Source organism: Rhopalosiphum maidis, chromosome 2 (genome assembly GCF_003676215.2).
Source record: "Rhopalosiphum maidis isolate BTI-1 chromosome 2, ASM367621v3, whole genome shotgun sequence".
Classification (NCBI taxonomy): Eukaryota; Metazoa; Arthropoda; class Insecta; order Hemiptera; family Aphididae; genus Rhopalosiphum; species Rhopalosiphum maidis.
The window spans coordinates 4,482,434-4,506,093 of NC_040878.1; the positions used below are offsets into that span (position 1 = coordinate 4,482,434).

The 23,660-nt window shown below is 29.4% G+C and overlaps 1 protein-coding gene across 3 annotated transcripts in view; it reads right to left on the reverse strand.

Moving 5' to 3' along the window:
• LOC113551517 (zinc finger protein rotund-like) overlaps nucleotides 1–23,660 on the reverse strand; it is a 107,424-nt gene that overhangs the window by 57,004 nt on the left and 26,760 nt on the right. For all 3 annotated transcript variants that reach the window (XM_026953791.1, XM_026953792.1, XM_026953790.1), the window contains exons 3-5: nucleotides 6,999–7,070; nucleotides 5,988–6,030; nucleotides 2,568–2,794 (exon numbers count right to left, since the gene is read on the reverse strand). In XM_026953791.1, the coding sequence (XP_026809592.1) occupies nucleotides 2,568–2,794; nucleotides 5,988–6,030; nucleotides 6,999–7,070 (342 nt within the window). The remainder of the gene's footprint in view (nucleotides 1–2,567; nucleotides 2,795–5,987; nucleotides 6,031–6,998; nucleotides 7,071–23,660) is intronic.

Consider the following 23,660-nt stretch of genomic DNA (forward strand, 5'->3'; position numbering starts at 1 on the left):
AGAACGAATGAAAATAAAAAAAATCAATCAAAGTGTTATTTCTCCCCTTGCGTCGTGGTTTCGTCTCATTTAATTCAAGATCATTGCATGGCCGTAAAAAAAAATAAATAAATAAAGTATAATAAATGAAAACATAAGCTTATACCGTCAAATGAGCCTGAACGCATATTAGTGGATAATATATATTATATTATGACCATGCAATACAGGTTGATCACGCTAATCCAAATGATTACAACAGGTCGTAGGAAACGAGCAGAGCGAGAAAATATGGTATTTTTTGTTGTTGTATAGGTATACCAGTTATGACGTTTGACGTTGGTGTTTAGTTAACGATAATATACGAATATTTTTAGTAAAAAAAAATATTAATAACGTACTCTAACGTGATTTACTGTTCTTTTCACTTCTCAGTTACATTGATATTTATACATCAAACACATCCGTTACCTATCTAAGTAGGTGCAGCGTGCATATAGATACCTATACCTATTTTACTTTCTGTACACAAATTGTTACTAATTTTTTTCTGTACGTTAATAACGATTTTTTTTTCAAAGATCACAAGTGTGAACATGTTATTATATTAAATTTATACATGGGTATACACTGATTTGAAAAAATAGGAAGTAAATAAATAACCATACATATTATGTTACAATCTAAATTATTTGCTATTAGGCAATGCAATACATTTAAATATTTCAAATTTGAGCGATCGGAACGAAATTGAATAGAAAAGAGTTTCAAATCAGTTTACATGGAATGGCTTTACAACTTATTCTAAAATTAAAAGTGATTACTAACTACAATGTGTGTTGATTTCATCGATATAAATCTGTCAATATGTGTCTAGAATCCATTAATATATATAAATCAATTTATTGGTTTTAATACAGTAAAATAAATATTATATAGTTTGTAAATAGCTATTTTAGAAATATCAAAAAATATATAAGAGATTATGAACCAACATAAACAAGTTTACAATAACAGTATTAATTAAGATATTTAATATAAATTGTCGATTAATTTTTTTTATTATTTTACACTATATCGAGTATTGAGTGATTTACATATACTATTTTGATAACTGGTACTAAAGCACAAACTATAAGGGACGCTAGAAAAGAACTTTCTCCGGCCTGATCCTCAAATTGTTGTCCTTATTTTTTTTAAAGGTGACTCGAATCGTTTTCTAATTTCAAAACTATCATTTACTCAAATGCTTCCCATATTATGTAGTTGAATATTAAGTTTTCATGTTGTCTCAGATAGAAGATTATTTCACTTTAATCATTGAATCGAAGAAAAATTGTTACCCTAAATTTATTTCAATCAATTAAAACGTCCATTGTATATTTATTATACCAATTTTAAACTATTGTTTCAAATTAAAATGGTTTGATAATAATGTTTATGTAATATTTTTATAAAAACAAAAACTTGCTTGCTAATAACGTAACAAATGCACAAACGGAATTAATTATGCAATGCTAAACTAATCTTCAAGAATTATCAGTTATTAACAATAATATATTATTTGGAACTTTGGAAGTAAAAAAAAAATAAATATATTTTTAACGTACCACGAAAAATGTGAAAATCAATAAAATAACCAATAGTGTTGATATGGGAGGCAGTTTAAGTAAAAAAAGGTCACCTACCTATTTACGAAGCAGTTCGTCCGCACCGAAAATATATTGCAAACGTAGGATGTAATTATTTATTCTGTCCTTAAATAGTACAAGTCAATTATGATTATAAAATAAATTGAATGTTCTGATTAAATTATTATCGTCTACCTATTCCGTTTAGACGTTTTTAAACTAATTAGCAACATTTTATTTCATATCAGTATACAGACAGTGACCAATATTTTATGTTTTCATGTCTTACTAATCAGTTTCCACATAAATATATCAATACGCGTAAGGTCAACAGCCAACAGGACAAAAATAATAATTAGTTACTTATGATAAAAACAGGTTACATTTAATTTAACTACATTCATAAAAATGCATAAATTACTTCAAAATTAAATTATTTAAAATTCAAACATGGAATTAAATTACTAGTATGTGTAACTAATTATTATCTAGTTAATCAAAGTAATATACTCAAATATTTGTAGGTATTTACATTTCGAATCTAGTAACATTTTTATAATATACATAAAATATAGACCCGATTAAATATTTAAATATTTAGTGAATAAATGTAAAAATTGAAAATCATAAAAATATTATTATGCCATATGAGTATACACAATATGTGTTAATGGACTTAACTGAATAGCTTTCCAGATCACGATTAAATAACAATATCCAAACGTAATCAATTTGGACGGATTAAATAAAGTATTGATACACAATACTTTTTAATATAACTTAACATCATAATATATCTGTAAACTCTAATTTTTAATGAAATTATTAAAACAATAATTTTTAATTATTTGGCCAGATTGTAATAATAAACGGTACTCTATGAAAATACAATCATTACAACATAGTCGTGCTCAAGCGTTGTATCATAAATAGCTTATTTACACAAAAATGACTTACCGATGGGCACATTTTGCAAGTATATTTTCGGCCACCACCGTTTTGATGCGTAACCACGTGATGTGCGTCGGTGATTTTGGCGGCATTTATCGGATGTGGTACGATTAACATGGGCGTCGCTGAGTTACCAGTGGGTGAAATGCTGCTAGCCGTACTTGCTGTACTATGTGACCTTGGCGTACCACCCCCGTGTTGCTGGTACATACCAGATCCATCCTCCATACCACCTGTAAATAAAATTTGAATAATTATCGTGAATTTCGAAAATATAATTGATTATATCTACATATATGATAAAATAATGTAAAGATGTTATTATAATTAAACTAGTTAAACACGCAATTAATTTATGAGTTACCCTATGGCAACCTATAGGGATTAAAAATAAAACTATGAACACTCCCCGAGTCTCAAGGAATATGTTTGCAGAATATGGTGACAATTGTTTCAGTATTATATATTTCAAATTAGCCAAGTTTACCTAAATTAAAAATAATTTATTTAGATACCATATAGGTATATGCGGATTAAACGGGTTATAAGCACTCTAATCGCAATGTTTTTATTATAAAAATATAAATGATTGGTTCAATGCTAAAACCGGTTTACGATCAAATTTTATGGTTTATTTATTTTGAATTAGTAAAACACCGAAAGAAAATCCAAAGTTGTTTGTTACGAAAGTATTGCTGGTATTTAGAGACTACAAATAGTTGAATACATTCATATACAAATCTAAATGATACCTGCTCGAGTATTTTGAACAATAGAAATATATTATGGACTATGGTATATATTATTATTAGGTATAGAATAATAAATATTACATATCAGTTGCATGAGCATATGTATATTATACAGTTTATTGAATAATTTATGGTAAAAAAAAAACCGCAAGTTATGTAAAGAATTTTTATTTTTGCAACCAAAATTAACATTTTCTGTATATTTTCGATAAATTATAACAGATTATATATGTAGGTATCAGTGTATCGTCCCTATGAGTCGAAATGTATGCGAAATTCGGCGTTTCAAAGGGTTCCGGCTGTGTCATTATTCTTTGAAAACAACTATAATAATATGTTGATATCGATTTAAAACCCGTTCTGAATTTGTCGTGACCATAAAACAGTATTAAATCTGTTATATTAATGTTTTCGTTACACAATAGCTCATAATAATATGGTATTCTTAAAACATGAACCTTTCCCAAATTCACAACTACTTGATTAATGCAGAAAATCAGAAAATCAAACAGAATATGTATTACATATTTAAGCGTGGCATGCTTATAACAACGTTGTATTTTTTTGGTTGATAATAATTTAAAAATATTTCACAACTGCTACTATTTTCAAGTTATTAAAATGATATAATATAGGTAATATATTATCTGTATTTAATTGATATTAGCTAAAATATATAATAGTGGTTTATGAAATAAACGATCAAATTATGTGTTTCAAAACTGGTTTCGTTAAACTAAATAAATAATATTGGCGTACAAAGGTCTCGCGAAACACGTTTGATCCCATGTAAATTCGATCGAGTTTGTTATAATATATTATGTATACATGTATATTTATACGAATTTCAAGCGTTTGTTAGCATAATATTTACCATCAGATGTAGGGGTACGTAAACTTTCACACCTCGATGTCCTTTCGTGAAAAATAAACAGAGTGTACTTCCATATGCGTATATACATATTGTGTGTCAAGATTTTCATGTTATTTGCATTTTGATATTTTAAAGCACTCAAATTAAACGGGTGGCATTGAAAAGCATAAAAATTTTATCGAAGTACACACATTATCACGAAAATGCGTAAGTGTCAAATAGAACATAAATATGGCAGCTGTCGAACTGCATTCCTTACCTAAGCCAATGTTCGAATTGGATTCGGTCCGGTAATTTCGTAGAACTTATAAAAGTTCATTTTAGAGTATTGTACGTGAGTGTCAGTGATTTAGTATTGAAACTGTCAACATCGTATTTTAACTAAATTAGAAGTAAATGTATTTTTTTATGATTTTAATGTTTAAATTATATCTATGTAATATCTAAATTGCAATTATTTGTTAATTTTTTAATAATATGTTTTTATATAATATTTTCAAAATTGTATTTATATATTATGTAATTATTATAATAAAAATACTAGTTTTTAAATATTAAAACTATACAAATTATTCTCCGGACCATCAACTGAATGATACTCGTTAGTATATAGGTTATATCACTTACATGTAATCATGAAAACGAGTACAATTTTTAAAAAACAAGTGGTATTCGACCTTACCCGTAAACAAGATGACACTCGCGGGTAACGCCTTAGATCATACTGTATATTATATCTATGTAATCAAAGGGTAACGGACACATACAGCCCGAATTACGTGTATAATTTAACATTATAAAAATTAAATATTTAACCATTCGCCATGCAATTTGATAAATCAGAACTACGGAAACTGCCCCCTGATGGTTCTCTGAGAATCCCTTTCTCTTATATTCTGGCCTCGGGCGGATGTCCATTCGCGTCATATTATATGTAGGGTATATTATGTGTACACGTCGTAATGATATCGGAAGAGTATAATAATATGTATTATTACTGTACCGAAGACAGGCGGCCCGAAGACTAGACTGACTACGTTCCGGGTACACACTGGAGGAGCGGGTGACGGTTCACTGCAGGGGAAAGGGTGTAATGAGCCGTATAACGTTGTCAGACTCGGAAAGGTATTCAAGGTGAGCATCGGTAAGCATAGGCGATCATACTAACAGTATGTCAGTATATATATGTGTGTGTATTGCGTATGTGTGTGTAGGTCTGTATGTGTGTACGTGAAAATGTACATTACATAAACAGCCTCGCCTTGTCAACTCGGACACGTACTCTACAACCATCGTTATGACTGTCGACTACGATTACGACCCTGCGTGTCGTATCCATGGAAACTATCGATATCTTTGGAGAGAAAAAAAAAGTTAATTATTATGCGTATTGGAATTGCTGCATATTCTATGCCCACGAGCCATCCGTAGGACTTACAAGAGAACAAACAAATCACTCCGTTCGATAGTGGTTCTGCTTGACGGCCAGTTTGCCATATTTGCTAAATAAGGGTATACCCATGTCACTGCGGGGGAGATTTCGATAAAAGCATTACATTAAACGGAATTCTATATACATATAATAATATTGTAAATTTACTAACGAGTACTACAGCTACTACTTATCATACCTGATCTGCATAAATGCATATATAGTGCATACCTATATAATATATTGTACACATATATCCTATGCAAGTACCAATACGTGGAAATATTGGCCGTATAAATATAATATCAGTGATTGCAACTATTTTTCAATAAATACATGTTAGGGTTGGATATATAGATCATACGTACCTTTTGAAAGTTGTTGAATATGATCGTTGTTGTTCATTTTCGCCTAAAATAAAAAAAAAATGATATTAGTTATTATCGGATATTTATGCTTTATACAAATTCATGGATTCAAAGGTAATGTTGCTTTTTGAATTATAGTTTTATAGTTTAACATCCATAAGTGTCTTGTAAATTGTGGATATATTATGTCGTTTTGGTAAAAAAGAAGCACGTATTGACAACCACGTAATTAATAGGCACAAATTTATAATCTCTAAAAGCGAGGGATATATTATATTATATTTACATAGAAAATAGGTGGTGAAAAAAATAATGCGTAAATCTATCATAATTTTAACTAGATATTATATCTGTATAAGTTAAATTAAGTTACTTATAGAAAGTTAAAAATGTACACTGTATTTTGGTGTTATTTCATCGAACTACTCCTGTATCATATATATATATATAATACAGGATTATGTCCAAATAAATTAATGTTGTACTATCAATAATATTTATTTTTTTCTTATCAATAATATTTTGAATCATTATTTTGAATACTCAGCAACGGGGCCCAAAAGGAATCAAGCCAGTAAGAGATAGGGCTTATAAAATATAAACCAGTTTAATCCAGACGCCTAAAACTGGATATAATATATGTATATCCATATTATACATATTAATATACGAACCACACAGTGTTTTTAATGGCCATCTAAAGTAGTAAATACGTGTAGAAATCATAATGACGTGTAGTAGTAGTAGTAGTAGTAGTAGTAGTAGTAGTAGTAGAAGTAGTAGAAGTAGTAGTAGTAGTAGTAGTAGTAGTAGTAGTAGTAGTAGTAGTAGTAGTAGTAGTAGAAGTAGTAGTAGTAGTAGTAGTAGTAGTAGTAGTAGTAATAGTAGTAATAGTATTGTATATAAGTGCTGTGTAGTAGTTACATACTTATAGTGAGTAAAGCGTATAATATTGGCAAACGCGTTTGCTTTTTTCTTTATCGTTTATGTTTTTTTTATTTAGAATTTTACCTCATAGCCTTGTTTCATGGCTGTCTGTCTAGTCCAACTATAGTCCACTTCTTTGCCATGTCCACCACATTGCTGTAAACACACAAACAAAACTGACCAATCAGAATAAAACGCAACAATCAATGATAATCCGGACCTGCCGGAGTGCACAGCTCACGTGATTCGAGAATGCACAATTTTAACACAACCATAAACGAATAATATATCATTATATAATTTATATTATACTATTGACAATAATTAATAAACATTTATACTAAATATCAATTTGCAATCGATATATTAATGCGTGAATTACATACGATTGAATTTTAACATACGCGTCGATATTGGTAGGTACTTATGTAATATACGAGTATTATATTATGATTGTCTACAATCATGTCTACATTTATTATACAATAATTATTGATAAATTAATATTAATTTTTTTTTTTTAATAATGATCAATGTAAAATCGATGTATATGTGATTACGACGAGGGGAACTATCCGGTAGACGTTTCAACATTTCCACAATGATAACGATAAGTGTAACGAGTTATACAATACCTATCTAACCACTGAATATAATAATATATTGAAATGTATAGGTTTAATGAAATTCAAAGAAAACATTGTAAAAACGTATTGTATTAGTTATTTGTATCTGTTTTGTTGTTTACGTGGCCTTATCGAATTTTTACTACATAGAAACTTTCTTCAAAATCGTTTAATTATAAAAGTGTTTACTCAGCTTCACTATTTAAGCACAAACGGTTGTCATAAAACAATGACATTATTTTTTTAGCTTTATACTTTTTCTCGATAAAACTTTACACAGAAGACGTTTTATTGATATATATTTATTTGGAGCATAATACGTGCATATATATATAGCTTCTATTAGAGTAAATATTTATTAATTTTCCATTTGTATCTGAACCTACCGTATCTCAAAAAAAATTAGGGTTATTGAATATTTTTTTTTAAATACCTTTACAATACGTACGTTCGATTAACTTAAAAAAAAAAAAAACACCGTTATTTATTTTACAATCTCCAATTCATCTGGATATAAACATGTTTTATTATGTTTTCCTTTTCGGCGTTTTTATTGTTTGGCAAAACTTTACAGACGCAATGTTACCCCCCCGACCCCACCCAAGCTACCGAAACGGTGGACGACTGTCCCGGGTACCCGAATTCTCTGTCGATTTATTATCCGGTCCTCGTTCGAAACCACTATTATACACAGAATAGGTATATATATATATATATACAACTCGACATAACGGTCATCTACCCAGACGGTTTGAGAAACAATCGAATTCGAATAAACTGCTTCGCGAATGCACAGCATTGCGGCGAAACGTTGAGAATAATCAATGTTATCTACACGGGGGATAACGTAATTTTTACTCTTATTATAGTTATTTTAAAACTAAAAATATCATCAGGTTATGCGCACACGGTATACCGGCTATATTATTGGAACGCAGATTACCAATATTGGATTGGTATTCCTCGCGTGTTTACGACCCTAATTTCATACTAAATTGCAATCATATAATATTTAGCCGTCGAATAACAATCAAAATTCCAATGATGTGCTATGCACAATTTATATGGCATATGACGTATGGCTATTATGTGGTTAATTATGTAAAGAGTAGAGTATAATATTCTGTTCAATGTACGTCAAATCATCATGATCTTGTCGCAACACCGGTCCATAAAACATATGTATAGAATCTAAAAAGTATCCGCATACCCTATAATATCACCATGTACGTATATTATTTTAAGTTGTTTAAAGTGTTCATCTCGCTGCAGGTGTACCTTAGTTAGTACCTGTCTATAGTACCCGTCTACCTACCCCGTTAGATGCGTGTTGAGATATGATATCGTCACAAATTATCGAAAAACAGACTACGAATTTGGTTATTTTTGTATATATATATGGTACATAAACTTCGTACACAATTGTGTCTGTCGTATGATTACACTCAACGCTCGTCGACTATAATTTTATAGGTACACGGGAATAATATTTTATGTTCTGCTATTCGGGAACGTGTATGTTTTTTTTTCAATTCGTCGAAGTTAGACCGAAAACCCGATCGCGTGACTATATAACCCCACAGAGTATTATAAACGATGTGTTGACGTAAAAGCTTACAGGTGATGACTCCATAAGTTTCCAACGACGGTTAAATCGCATAATATTATTAATGAGACGAATAACGACAGTATTGTATAATTGCATATAAATTTCATAACAGTTTTCACGTGAGTATCACAACTATTTATAATTAACTCGAAAACATAGACATATGAAAAAAAAGATGGTATTGTGTAAATTAACAACTGAATGTAGTCAAAATAACTACTATAATATCGATATAATATGATATATATATATATATATATCATATCATTAGGTAGCCTAAAGATGTCGTTGTGTAGGAGTTTAGTTTGAAAAAAAATGTTTTTCCTACATTTCTGGACAACGAGTTTGTCATATTGTATAAGCTTTAATAATAAATTACATTACTCCATTATATAATATTGTAATTTTATTTGTATATCATGAGTTTTGGGTCCGTCTCTTAACGAATATTAATATTTCTGAAACTGAAATTACCAACGGACTGAATATACGTATTTAGAGCTTAAAATATAGCCTATTCCTAACGTATTTTGAATTTTAAGCATTTTCCTGAATTTTCAACCACCGATAAGTACTGAAATTTCATGCAAAATTTACGTCTAGATTTTATTATCGCGTATAATATTGAGAATACTTGCACCCTCAACCCGCGCAGTGTACACAGAAATTCGGCATTGTTATCGAGGGCATGTCGTAAAATAGGCTAAGACGACAAAAGCGGTGTGAAAACGTTTCTTAAGGTTTTATTTTCTAATATATACATATATTATAGTTATAATGTATATACACAGTTTGTTTACCTTCGGGGGCTGTTTTCGGCCTATTCCTTGCTCGTCGCCGAAAATTGTTGTATTAATAAAATAAAATGCGTAATGAACCGTAACTACGTGATTTGAATAAAAATCCCACCGAGGCGTGTACGAATCACGGTGAAGATTAATGTTTTTCGTCAGTCGTAAAATGGAAAATATGATAAATGATAGGAGCCACAAGGTGTTCGATCTCGAATATATAGGAATGGGTACCTGTAAACCGTATACCTTGACAAATCCGCGTTGTTCCGGATCGCGTCAGAATGTTAAATAGGTCTTGGGAACAAAAATCAAAACCAGATCTTGTGAAAAGGGTGCGACGCGTAAGCAGCTAATGTGACGTATAGGTACAGACTGCAGTACAGACGGTATAATGTTGTGTGGTACTTACCACACTTAACGCGCTAAACGATATTGGGTTATTTTTCATTGATAAAACATAAGGTTTTACCTATCACATCTTATACTGTATAATATAATGTGAACAATTTTTTTACGATTGTTTTTTATCGAGTATTTTTGGAAATATGTATATTGTTTATTCAATATAGCTACAGTCCTTTGACTGAAAGATAGAAAATATAGACATTAAAGATATTTTAATATCTTTAAAAATATACCTATGTAGCTAGGTTAACTATTTAAGCGTTTGTTAACAATTTAAAAAGTCTAAACGAAATGATTATCTATGTTTGCAACCTGTCGTCTGACTATTTCGTTTTAAAAAAATAAACAAATTTTATATTGTAAAGTAACAATTTACAAGTTCAATTTTAGTTGTAATTGCATAATAATTCTAAGCTTCAAAATATTCAAATACAATTTGTTATTGTAATATTGTGTTTAATGTATATTTCTATATATATCACTCAATGTTTCTTTCTATGAAATTATGCGATGTCAAAGATCATATAAGCGCTCATAATAAAAATATTATAATAAACTCAACCGATAATTTTTTTTTCAAATTTCATTGGTGTAGAAAACAATTTAATTATTATGTTATAATTTGTATTTAAAATTCGAAAAAAAATGTATAGTTAGTCGCAATACTTTATATTTATATATTAAATTATTTAGTTAATTATAATGATATTATTATGAAGAAAATATAGTAAGACCGAAAAAATTTTCCATATCAAATGGCGAGTTTTATTACGAAATTTTTTTGTTAATAATACGAATCTGTATAAATTATACTTGAAAGTATTAAACCGTTCTAGACAGATGTGTTCTAAGTATACGGTATTATAGATATATTATATTTGAGTACCTATGTTTATAAAAAGATTGACATATTTGATCAGCTGCTCTTTAACTACAGTTATCGAAAATATGATCATCAGTAATTTACTAGGTCGAATTCTTACTTTTATGGTAATATTAAATATTTTATGTTTAATAATAAAAACGAAATGATTTAATAATAAAGTGCATATATAATACATAATATTATAAATTATAAAATCCTACATGTTAAACAAAATAATATTGTTGTAAGTTTTACATACATTTATAATTCTTTATAAAGCATATTTATACCATAATTATGTAGCCCTTAAATTAATAAAATATAATTTAATTTTTATAAATTATCAACTGAATAGTGTATATAGTGACAATTCGGTTATAGGTTTTAACAGCGTTCAGTGGTTCGTATAATTCAATTGAAAAAATAGTTAGAAAAGAAACACCACATAACGGGCATACAATAAGCATACCTAATAAATTGTATGCCTATGTTTAAATCGAACGTGTTTGTAATAACTGTATTGATATATTTGTATTTAATATCTTTTAAAAATAATAAACGGTTTTAATCACTGCTAGTGTCTGCTTCGATAGATTTAATGCTATCTATAGAAGAAATTCGACGACGCAAAGAGGATAACCTAAAAATACTATTAAACCATTGTTGTTGTTATATATATTGTCAAGTAGAGTAAAAAAAAAAAAAAAGAAAAAAGGCACCGACATGTGACGGAATTTAGAGAACACAATTCTGCCGTCGTGGGCGAATTAAAGAAGACTTTAGGACGCATTGTGCGCTAATGAAGCTCAGAGGGGTGAGTCGGGTGGTGGGGAAAGCGCCGAGACTTGGCTGGCGGAAGACGACCGGCGGAAAGCAGTGGCGGGGAGGGTTGAAAAAAGTCCCGGACCAGAAAAAAAGGGGTCGCGTGTATACACACACACATATATATATATATATACATGCATACATACGGGAGAAGGGAAGTAGTGGGCGTAAAACGTTATAAAAAAATCAATAAGTGCTGTAAAAAAACCGGGGTTTTTTTCCCCGGGGATGATGGACGGGGGGTTAGTGGTGGAGGTGGAAAGCGCATGCTCATCAACGCAAACGGAGGGTAAAAAGCTGGTGAACTTTTTTTTCGCCCACTGCCTGTATAACCCTTGTTAAAAAAGTTTCGTGATGTGAAAATGTAGAGAAAAAAAGCATAAAAAAGCAACACTTAATCGAGTGTATGTGTGTGTGTGTGTGAAAAATATCACGTAAAGTATACGAGCTCAAGAGCGACTAAAGGTCAAACTTTTTAACACATCAAGAAGACGCTTCGGAGGAAAGGGTTCAACGCGTGTATTTCAAAAGAGATATTTGTATAGTTGTAAAATAAGGGGAAACAGAATTTCTCCGAAGAACTGACACCTATAATTAATGTCGAAATTAATTGAGATCAAAAATCCTTCACCGCCATCGTACAATGCATTATATTTACTCGTGTATTACGAAAACTTATTACAATTATCACCGCAATATATATTCGATAGATTGTTAACTGTTCGAAATATGTCACTAAAATATGAATCAAAATTTACTCATATGGACGTATTTGAAGTAAAAAACAAATAAAAATCTTTTGAGCTGAGTTTTGTTTGTGTTTCTAATCGTATTATCGTAATCGTATAATACACCTATAGTAACCGACAGCATATTATATTAATAAGAATACACTCACCATAAACTTTATACTGACGAGCAACTTTAATTTGAGACTAACTGAAACTAGATGAAATAATATACTATCATTATTTTATTCGTCTGAAAATACCATATAGTCATGTGTGAATAAATTAATAATATATCTAAAAACAGTTTTACGCTATATTTCATTAATCGCCATGTCTCATGTGTTTAGTATAATATTTTCGTGTGTGCATTTACATTTTATAGTTTTAAAAACATTGATAAACAATAATATTGTATATACTTACCAAACGGTTTGAAATATCTAACGATACATTACATAGATAAAAGATATCTCCAATTTGTCACTTTGCCATATTTTATTTATTATTCTTGTTTACATATTGAATTTATATGTACTAACTATAGACACTGTTCACGGTTAGCACTTTAGAAGATAGTGTACGCCAAATAAAACAAAATTAAGTCTAATCGAAACAGTTGATTTTAATGTTTTAAAAAAAAAATGTATGTTTTCAACTCAATTTACTTTTAAGATCGAATAGATTGTTTTATTTATATGTAATTTCAGTAAGATTTTTCTTGCATGGTGTTAATTTAAATAAATTAAATAAAGCAATTCAAAAGCAATATTGCTGTGAATGTTGATATATCGTATAGGTAGGTTATTATATACCTATATTATAGATTGTCAATAATAATTTTGATAAGATTATAAATTAAGTAGTAATGAAAGATTTTAGCTGCGAATTTTAATATATTTTTTTTTTTACTGATTGATATTGAATTGTTATATAATCACAATATAACTATACGAGATGTACTTTTTGTTTAATTTTTAATGCGTAAAACTGCGTAACTCTTGTGATACATAATATTATAAATTATAAAAAAAAAAAAGTTGTAGCAAATATTAAAATATAGTTAAAATAAGCATATTGTTTGTTGGACTATATTTAAACGTGTAAAAATACTTCAGAGAGGTGTTATAAGATATACTATTTAGCGATAAACTGCAGTATACATAGGAAAATAATGTATTACAAAAGTATATCCATTATGTTTAATTTATTTCATAGAACGGACTATACGATTTATTTGATTCACTTAGAACTAGTAAGGAAGCATCGTAATCGACAGCGGCGGTTTACTTACGTTGAATTACCTGACTAAGGGATATATAATGTTATAATGCATCTTTTATCTTTCTATCTATATATATATATATATATATTATATAAGATATAACAATAATGGTATTTGGCCATTCGGAATCAATTATCCCTCGAGATTACGCGCGTTTCAAAATGCGTCCCAGGTGAAACCCGGACGTTCACCGCCGCCGAAACTAATAGATATAAATATGATCGATTACTATTATTAATCCAATATTAATGTGTATGCGTATGTAATGATGATTATTAAATTATTTTCATTTTTTCATTCCTATACAGAGTGATTCTTTTTATATTAAATACTTATTATCTCAAAAATTATTAACGTTTTTGAAAAATGTTCTTGCATATTTAATAATCACAATATAACAACATTTTTTCAAAATGTTTTTGTTTACTATTTTACAACGTTTATACCATGGTAAATTTTTTATTTTTTTAAATGCGATAGGTAGCAGCAGGTTACATTTAAAAAATATTTTTTGAAGAATTTTGATTTATAGAAATAGAATTTCACGCAAATATATAAATACTTTTTAAATCTAGTTAATTAGTTTATAACCAATAAGTACTTTAAGCTTAGATGCGTGTAGTGAAGTGACACAACTGAGGTATATCCGGATAAATATTGGTCCGCCAGGTAAAGATAAGCTGAGTGTTAAACTGTTAAGAGAATGACCTTGCAGCCTATAATATTCATAAATTTACATAATAGTATTCATGTCTCATGAACCTTGAGTATGTTGGTACCTAAATGTAGTATCGTGACCATATTTGGTTTTTTTGTGCTTACTGGGTCTATAATTCATTTAATTAATTAATTATTTCTTTTTTTTTTATCGAAAATCTACACGGTAAAACAAATTAACATTGTATTGGAACCGAAGTTTTCTCAGAATGCGGTCGTGTTCCTAAATTGCATTTGAACTGTCACTATACAGAAACTATTTGTTCCTTTTTTTAAAGCTATTCATTTATATTGACGTGGTTAACAACTTTTCTTTTATCTAAACGTACCCATTTTTTATCCACACAACTAAAACCTACACTGCCGTTTAATGAACATCGTTTATAGATATAGTTAGAATTTCAAGCAGGCGTAAATAGGGAAATGTAATCGAAAGAACAAATATAATTATTTAACGATATAATAATATTAATAATAAAAAAAAAAATCAAAGAGGTAAATATTCTTTTTTTCACGAAAGAATATTGTGGTACAGATATAATTTTTAATTTTGTAAAACGTATACAAAAAAAAAACTGTGTCCAAAGTGAACAACATGAATTATTATTGAAATGTTTAAAGTTCCATGAAAGTTTTGAATTGGATTTTGCCATTATGAGTATAATAAGAAGAATGAGTATAGTAAGAAAAATAAAGAGTAAAACGTTGGGTTTTTGATTAGAAAAAAAATAAATAGATACTATAATATTATAATATTGATCGTATTTCAAACAGACTATCATAGTCGTAGTAATAGGTATATTATTCATTAATATCATACATCAAACGTAATAATAATAATCTGCATAATCGTGTAGATGAATAATTTTTAAATAATATATTACTGCAAAGAATTTAACAACGAGATACATTCAACATTCAACTAATTTTTGTTTTGATTATCAAATTAAACTGTTATCTTTAATTATATTTTGTATACATCATACCTAATATCAAAGAACATACGTGTTTATTTCATTTAAATAAAAACGAATAAAATTAATTTTTAGACCAATTATTAACTGTATTGGCGATTATACATGTATACATTTAGTAGGTATAAATGGTATAACGTATAATGTTATTGTTGTGTGTTTTCCGTCGATTTCCGTGTTAAGAAACTTTGAGATTTCAAACGCCATATCATGTGTCAAACTGCGTTAGGTTATGAGTGTTACGACATTTGACCTTTCGTTCAGTTTTTTCACACGGCAGGCTATTGACACGACATTTTAGGTCAATATTTATAACAACATGTGTACATTTTAATGGGAATCGATCGTTATTGCTAGCCAACATTATTTCAACAAGTTGTTAAGATAATAATTATTCCCGGATTTGATCAATCGTCTACATTGGAAAAATGCAAATTATGTTAATATTGTAATCATAGTCTACGCAGATTAATTATGTAGGTCAAGTATATATATTTATAAATATAATACCTTTATTTTTGAATAAAATAGTATAAACTCATCGAAATAAATCGTTCAAGTTAAACAAAATAATTTGTGCACGTAGTGTATGATGTGTTCCTATTTATAACTGCATCATGAGTGGATTATTGTTTGACTTGCGTGAATACAAACAAAAATATTTTTACTAAGTAGGTGTAGCATAGTAATTGGTACGAATATAAGACCCGTAGGTACTCATATAGGCACAACAAGGGCTTACATTTTTGGGAAAAGGGAAATGTAATGCTCACTTCTCATCAAGATTATATTTTAACTCAAAATAATCTGTGGAGAGAGTCTACTCTTATAAATATTCCATCAGACATTTTAGATTATAACCGAAAAGCGATGAATGTATTGGTTCTACGACAGTGTTTATTTTTTCATACAAATGGCACTATCGTAAACCAAGTAAGCCGATCATAGAAATAGTCTACCCAAAATTCTATACAATGCATTTATCACTATTATATCTAACCGGGATTTTTATTTTGAACTTGAATTACTCATAAAAATGTATTAACTTGCAATATGAGAATATTTAATAAAAAAAAAACCAATTTCATATTCAATTTTTTCGGAAGGTGGGAAAGAAGGGGGTTAAGTTCCCTAGTTACTCGTTTACATCTCAAATATTTAATATCATAATATCATAATGTATGTTGATAACAAGAAGACCCGATATTGAGTCACTGTAAGTACATAAAACGCGCGTTGAACACAAGCCAATCGTACATATCGTGTATCGTATATGATATATACGTATAACATATATAGGTATATATGTGATGTATACTAAATACTACTGAAAATCGGTTGACTACGAAAGGTGTTGGGTTGAAAGTCCTAATCGGCTTCCGATGTATTGTTTTCAATTCACCGTTCGTTTATATAAAAGGCGTAGTTACCGACCGCCCGACGATCCGCGCTGGACACACGCATCTATATATAAATACAAAATATATCACGGTGCACGCGCGCGAGCCGGTCTTGTTTTACAAATCATACATGTGCATCAACACACGGCTGTATATAGTATTAATATGCTCGCATATTATTCCAACTCCTGGGCAGTTTTTTGGTTTTTTTTTTTTTTTTTTCAAATATGTTCACCGCGGGAAGGCGATTTTATTGTCCAAGCGATTTACGACTCGTCGAAACCGCGATGGCGCGGTGCATATATATATATATATATATATATGGGCGTCGAACTGCAGCAGATATCCCCCCGGGCTCGAACTATGGATAATAATAATAATAATAATAATAATAATAATACTATCGCACCATAAACACGGACACGCGGCGATGGTAATAATAATAATAAATAGTTTAAACCCTTTTCGGCGGGTAAACGAAAATATACGAGGAGCGATAAAAACCCAGTTTCTTAAACGGTATAATCGGCGCGGCGACACTCGTTGTAATAATTTCACTAATGCCCGAGTAGCATAAATAATACTAATGTTATAATAATAATAATAATAATATGTAGAAGTACTATAATATATTATATCATACGATAAATTTTAACGTACAGTTGTCAGCATATTATTCTGCAGCGAGAAAGCATTATTATCTGTAAACGTGATGTAGGTATACAGTGTACCTATATTAGATTACCGATTTCGCCGGCACCTACGCCTAATCAAAACTCTATAATATTATAATATACTGACACGGCCGTGTCTGAAACTATGATTTTCGTAATATAATGTAACACCGCAGATGGAAAAATCAAAATGGATAATAAGACGCGTGCAGATATGAATAAATTTTATTCGATTTTAATTGACTGCAATACACATCATTGGAGTCCGGAGTACGGGGCACCTATATGGCAGCCGGCAGGCTACTAAATAACTTTAAATTTATATTAAAATTACGGGTAATATTAAGATTATGAGCCAATTTAATTATTAATCGATAACAATCAGTGTTCCGGCATATTTTAAACTACAGCTGGAGGAAATTTAATTAACGCCGTTTATAATAAACTATTTAGGTGTACAATATTGAGTGTTATTTTTTTATACAGCAAATTACTTTTAATGTTTATTTAATTTATCAAAGTTCGTTTGGCGAATATCTTCTACCCAAATTATATATATAGGCGTGAATAATATTCAAAAGTTTTTACTTAATTAAAATAAAATATTACATATACTTATTTGGTGACAATCTGCGCGTAACGTATTAAAATCACGTTAAAATATCGCAAGAAAATTGTTTCAGATTAATTGGACATTAAATAATAATATAACTTAACGAATATTTTTATTATTTATGTATTTAATTAAATTAATTAATTACGAGCGATGTACAATAATATACAAATATAATATTTAGGTTGCGCCTATCTGCATGTCTGCAGTCTGTCTGTCTGTCTTATCGTTATTTACTATGGTGTATACGGAGTGGTTCTTTTAATATAGTTAGGTATATTACACTGATTACCTCGTTCTATAAAAAAATTAATTTTACTTATTTTTAATAAATAATTTTTTTTTTAATATTATTTAATAATATATATACCTACCTATTATAGCTATATGTTAAATAAGTATACATACATTTTTTAAATTTTATATATTTTTTAATGGAATAATTTAAAAAGAAACTTCTGTAGACATATAGTAAATCAATTACAGATAATTATTTATAACTTTATAGACGTTGTAATAAAAAAAATGTTATATTATATTAGCACCTATATAGGTATATAGTATATACTTATTTATATAAGAGAAATAAAGAGGCAAAGTAAACAGGATACATTTTTTTCTGCTATTTTTTCTTTATAATACAAGAGCTCTTCTGTAAATTTAAAAATATATTTTTTTTAGATACATATATAATGTTATGAATAATTAACTATTAGACAACTAACACATTTCTGATTTTTAAAGATCAAATTTCTCTGAAAAATGTTATACTTCAAGGGGTAATATTTGCTAAGTACAATGTTATATAAATTATAATACACAGCGCAACAAAATGGAAGAGATAAACAAAATACTAGCAACAAATCATACATGAAAATAGTATTTAGTAAATATTACAAATATATTATATACATGAAAATATATGATAATTATAACTAATTATTATATTGGGTAAGTAGTAAAAATTATATGAAAAAAAAACTAGAATTAAATGTAGAACGAATTGGACTATATTTATATGCATAAATACTAATTATGTTAATGTACACATAACATTTATAAACACATGCTAGTAAGTATAAGAATAATAATGCAGTGGAACTGATTAGATAAAAAAGTTCAATCGGTCAAAATTCAATAACTATAATTGTTAGGTAATCATAACCTAGTGGTAACACACCACCGGCGTGGATTCCATGTATATGTATCAAACACGTTGCACGTCGATGTACTTAGACTTAATATATTTCAAACACGCCTTCATCGTTGTGTATAAAAATTTCCAGACAAACAGACACACAAACAATAATTAATATCATGGCAGTTGCGCGCACACCATCCATTCCAATCTATAATTTTTCGATTACGACCGTTTTGGTCTGATAACCGTCATTGAATAAAAAATGTCATCTTTCCGCCGTTTAAACGTGCCGTCGTTTTGCCGGATGAACAATAATTTCTATACAAATAATTAAGAAGTCTAGAATGTAGGTACCTATAGGGGTATTTATGCATTATTATTTATTAGGCACTTTTATTGTACTATTGTGGATTGTAAGCTATTTGATGCTACGTTTTGATTATGATTTTTATCACCGACCATCACCTACATTTTGAAATTTTATCATTTATACTAGCTGCGTATTTTTACACTTAAAACCAACAACTAGCATGGAATATCTATTTAGTTCTTAGAAATATCTCGTGGTTGACGTGGTTAAATAAAGTTACGAGCTTTAATGATATTTTCACAATTTTTATTTTTTATTTAATTTTTTTATAGAATTTCTTTGCGACCCGAGGAATAATTCTAAATGCCACTGATTTCCCAAGTTAAAATGTCGCGGGATTGTTTAAGTTTTATAAGTTGACATAAAACTATATCTACCCGGAGGTCAGTTGATGATATTCTTTACTACGCTTAAATTAAAATAATATCCAACACTATCGCATCTTGAAACTCATAATAAAATATATTGGTACATCAACGTAGAATATCTGATTAAAGATTTTGATACTGTTTATATATTATAATGGCGTTAGAAAGTAAGTTAAAATATTTTTAATACAACAGCAAATCATAAGAATATTTAAATTCACATGGGATTGTAGTATAAATTATAGTTTATTTATAGTATGTTAATTGATTTTATGACATAATTTGGAATTTTAATTCTGTTTTTTCTTTAAATTTATTATATAATCCATATAAAGATAAAAAATTATCGTCTGAAAAAAAACTTCAACATTCAAGAAATATATGATAAAATATAATTTAATGTCTGCAGTAGGTACTTTTAAAATTGCTTACTGGTTATTTCTACACTACTGAAATAATACAGATTTAAAATTTTTACGACCTTCATTAGTATTTACTACCTTAACAATTATTATATGTTATTTGTTCATCATTGATTTCGGTATATATAAATATAATAAAGTGTTATGGATACAATAATTGACATGCTAAAATTATTATTCTGCATTTATGATTTCAGATTTGAAAGACATATTAAAAACTCTTTTATTTTAGAAATTGGTTATTTGTTATTTATTAGCCTTACATCGTATATTATTATACCAGATAACTTAATTCATTAAAATGGAATAGTGATTATATACTCGTATTTCATAACGGTTAAAATAATACATATTATATAATATAATAGATATATATAGTGTATACACCAATACTTTTTGTAATAAATAATAATACAATATATTGGAAATACTGGATTTCTAAAACTATTATTATTTTAATTTTGCCCGTTATAATAACATACTCGTAACATTATATACTCGTATGATATTGTACACACGTTATACTAATATACTACACATTGATTTTGAGACGATCAAATTGTACGATGATATCACGAAATAAAGATGTCTACGTCGTTATAATATTATTTGGGTGGTCCAAAATGGAAAAAAAAGCGAAAGGATGAATTCATTATTTATTTATATTTTCCCCTATTCGCACGACGAAACGGCACGGAGAGAGGGGGTCGACGAGGATGCGAATCCTAAATTTGCGCAGCAGAGTCTGCCATACAGCCACGATGTCAACCGCGAATAATATGACAACATCATCATCATCATCATTATCATCGCACCGGGAGAACAACCGTAATATAAACTATATATACATACATAATATAATTATACATACGCCACTATTGTACAGATATGATACATACAATGTTATATCGCCGCATATAACAGCCGTTTTTAGCGTCACGCACGTATATCGGCCGGGTTTGTTCGCATGCGGTGGCTAATCGACGAAATTAACACCTACCTATATAATATATTATTATATATTATCGTCCCGTTCATTAGCGAATTTATTCAAACACGGCCCCTACCCATACAGTGTTATGCGCACTGCACGGATACGGCAAAGGCGCGTCCGCGAAATAATGATGAACGAAAAAAAAATAATATAATAAATACATTATAAGTGTAACTAATTACCGCGGGACAGGAGTATCGAAAAAAAGTGTTTCTCTTTCTATACTCTCTCTCTCTCTCTCTCTCTTTTTCTCTCTCTATATATAAATCGGGCAGAAACAATGGCGGTTATATTACAGTTTTTTTTTTTTCAATACTTTTATTCCCATGATCATGCAAATAGGTATAGAACATCCCGACGACGACGAGGACGCAGTCGCCCCCTCCCCACCAAAGAATCATTAATTTAACGCGGTTTCTTTCGTGATCGCACGTACGCGCACGTAATGTCGCATTATCTATACCTTGCGGGTATTATAATATTATACATTCATTCATTAACATGCGATCCCCATATGCCCTATGTAAAGCGCGGCGGTTTATTCAATCGGTCGACACAGTCTAAAAATATAAAATAAATAATATTATGTACCTAACGTTGGGTTATAATTTTAATATTCCCTCGTATGTGCTATTCCGTTGCAGCGTACACTCAATACACGGCATTGTGTATCTGTGTTTGTACAAATATTACGACCGACGAAGAAAGCTATAACGTTTTACAGTGCAGTTTTGTGACTGTCCATACATTTGATATCTATATCCTACTTACTTCCTGCAATGTTCAACGGAGTCCTTTTATAAATTGGTCGTGGTCCGTCCTATAAATAAATTTATGCTCACAAATATTCAAAAAATCCCAAAAATACTATGTAGGTACATACACAACTCTAAATATTTGCTATGGACTATGGAAATATAAAAATATTTTTCAATCCTTATAAAAAAAACTGTCGTAAACACTTGAACTGGTATAATACTTATTATTTGTAAGTTGTGTAAAACGATAATAAATTATATAGTATAAATTGTGCTTTGAAGTTTTGACAAATTCATAACTACCTATAATATATTATAATATCAAAACTGAAAGAAATTTAATTAGTTTTACATTAAACATAATTCATAATGCGACCCGGCTGAATTACTATTTCTAGTCACTTGATAATATAGAAATACGTTCGTCTTCTATATTTATATATTATATTTTCTATAGCATAATAATATACACAAGGTCATGGGTCACCAAATGGCGGCCCGCAGACAAATAATAAATAACACATATTACGACAACATTATACGTGTTATTATTGTAAATTATTATTTTGTTAAATATTATTAGTTTTTAAATAATGTAAATATGTATTTAGAATTTTGATGACCCGTGAAAAATTTTCAGATCCCTAATTGTGTCCTTCAAAAATATTAAATGGGGACCCCTGCATTAGGTACTATCAACGACTTCGTTCATACAATATTTTCCGTATAGTTCTCTTTGCTAACTGGATTTTTTTTTAATATTAAAACTAAAAAACACTTACAGCAGCTGTCTGGCAGTTTTCCTTTTATTTTATTCCTTATATATGAATAATGATAGAAGAAAAAGAAGCGCACGTTATTAAGACATAATCGCGTTATAGCACGAACCCATCTATAAACTCACGGATGACGTGATCGTTTCAAATAACTCGGCAACCCTTTGCATCGACATTTATGCGTTGTACGAGTGTATGCGTGTGTCTGACGGACCACGAGGAGTCACGCTGCGCTCTTGTTGCAACCATAAAACCTCGATGCTGAAAGAGATTATCGGTTTTGATGATTTCAGATAATTTTCAATAGGACGGCACAAAGGCAGGTTAGAATATTATGCCCCCGAGTTTTGTGAGTTCCGCGACGATCCTATTCAGTTCAAATGCCCCGGCGGATGAGTCGAG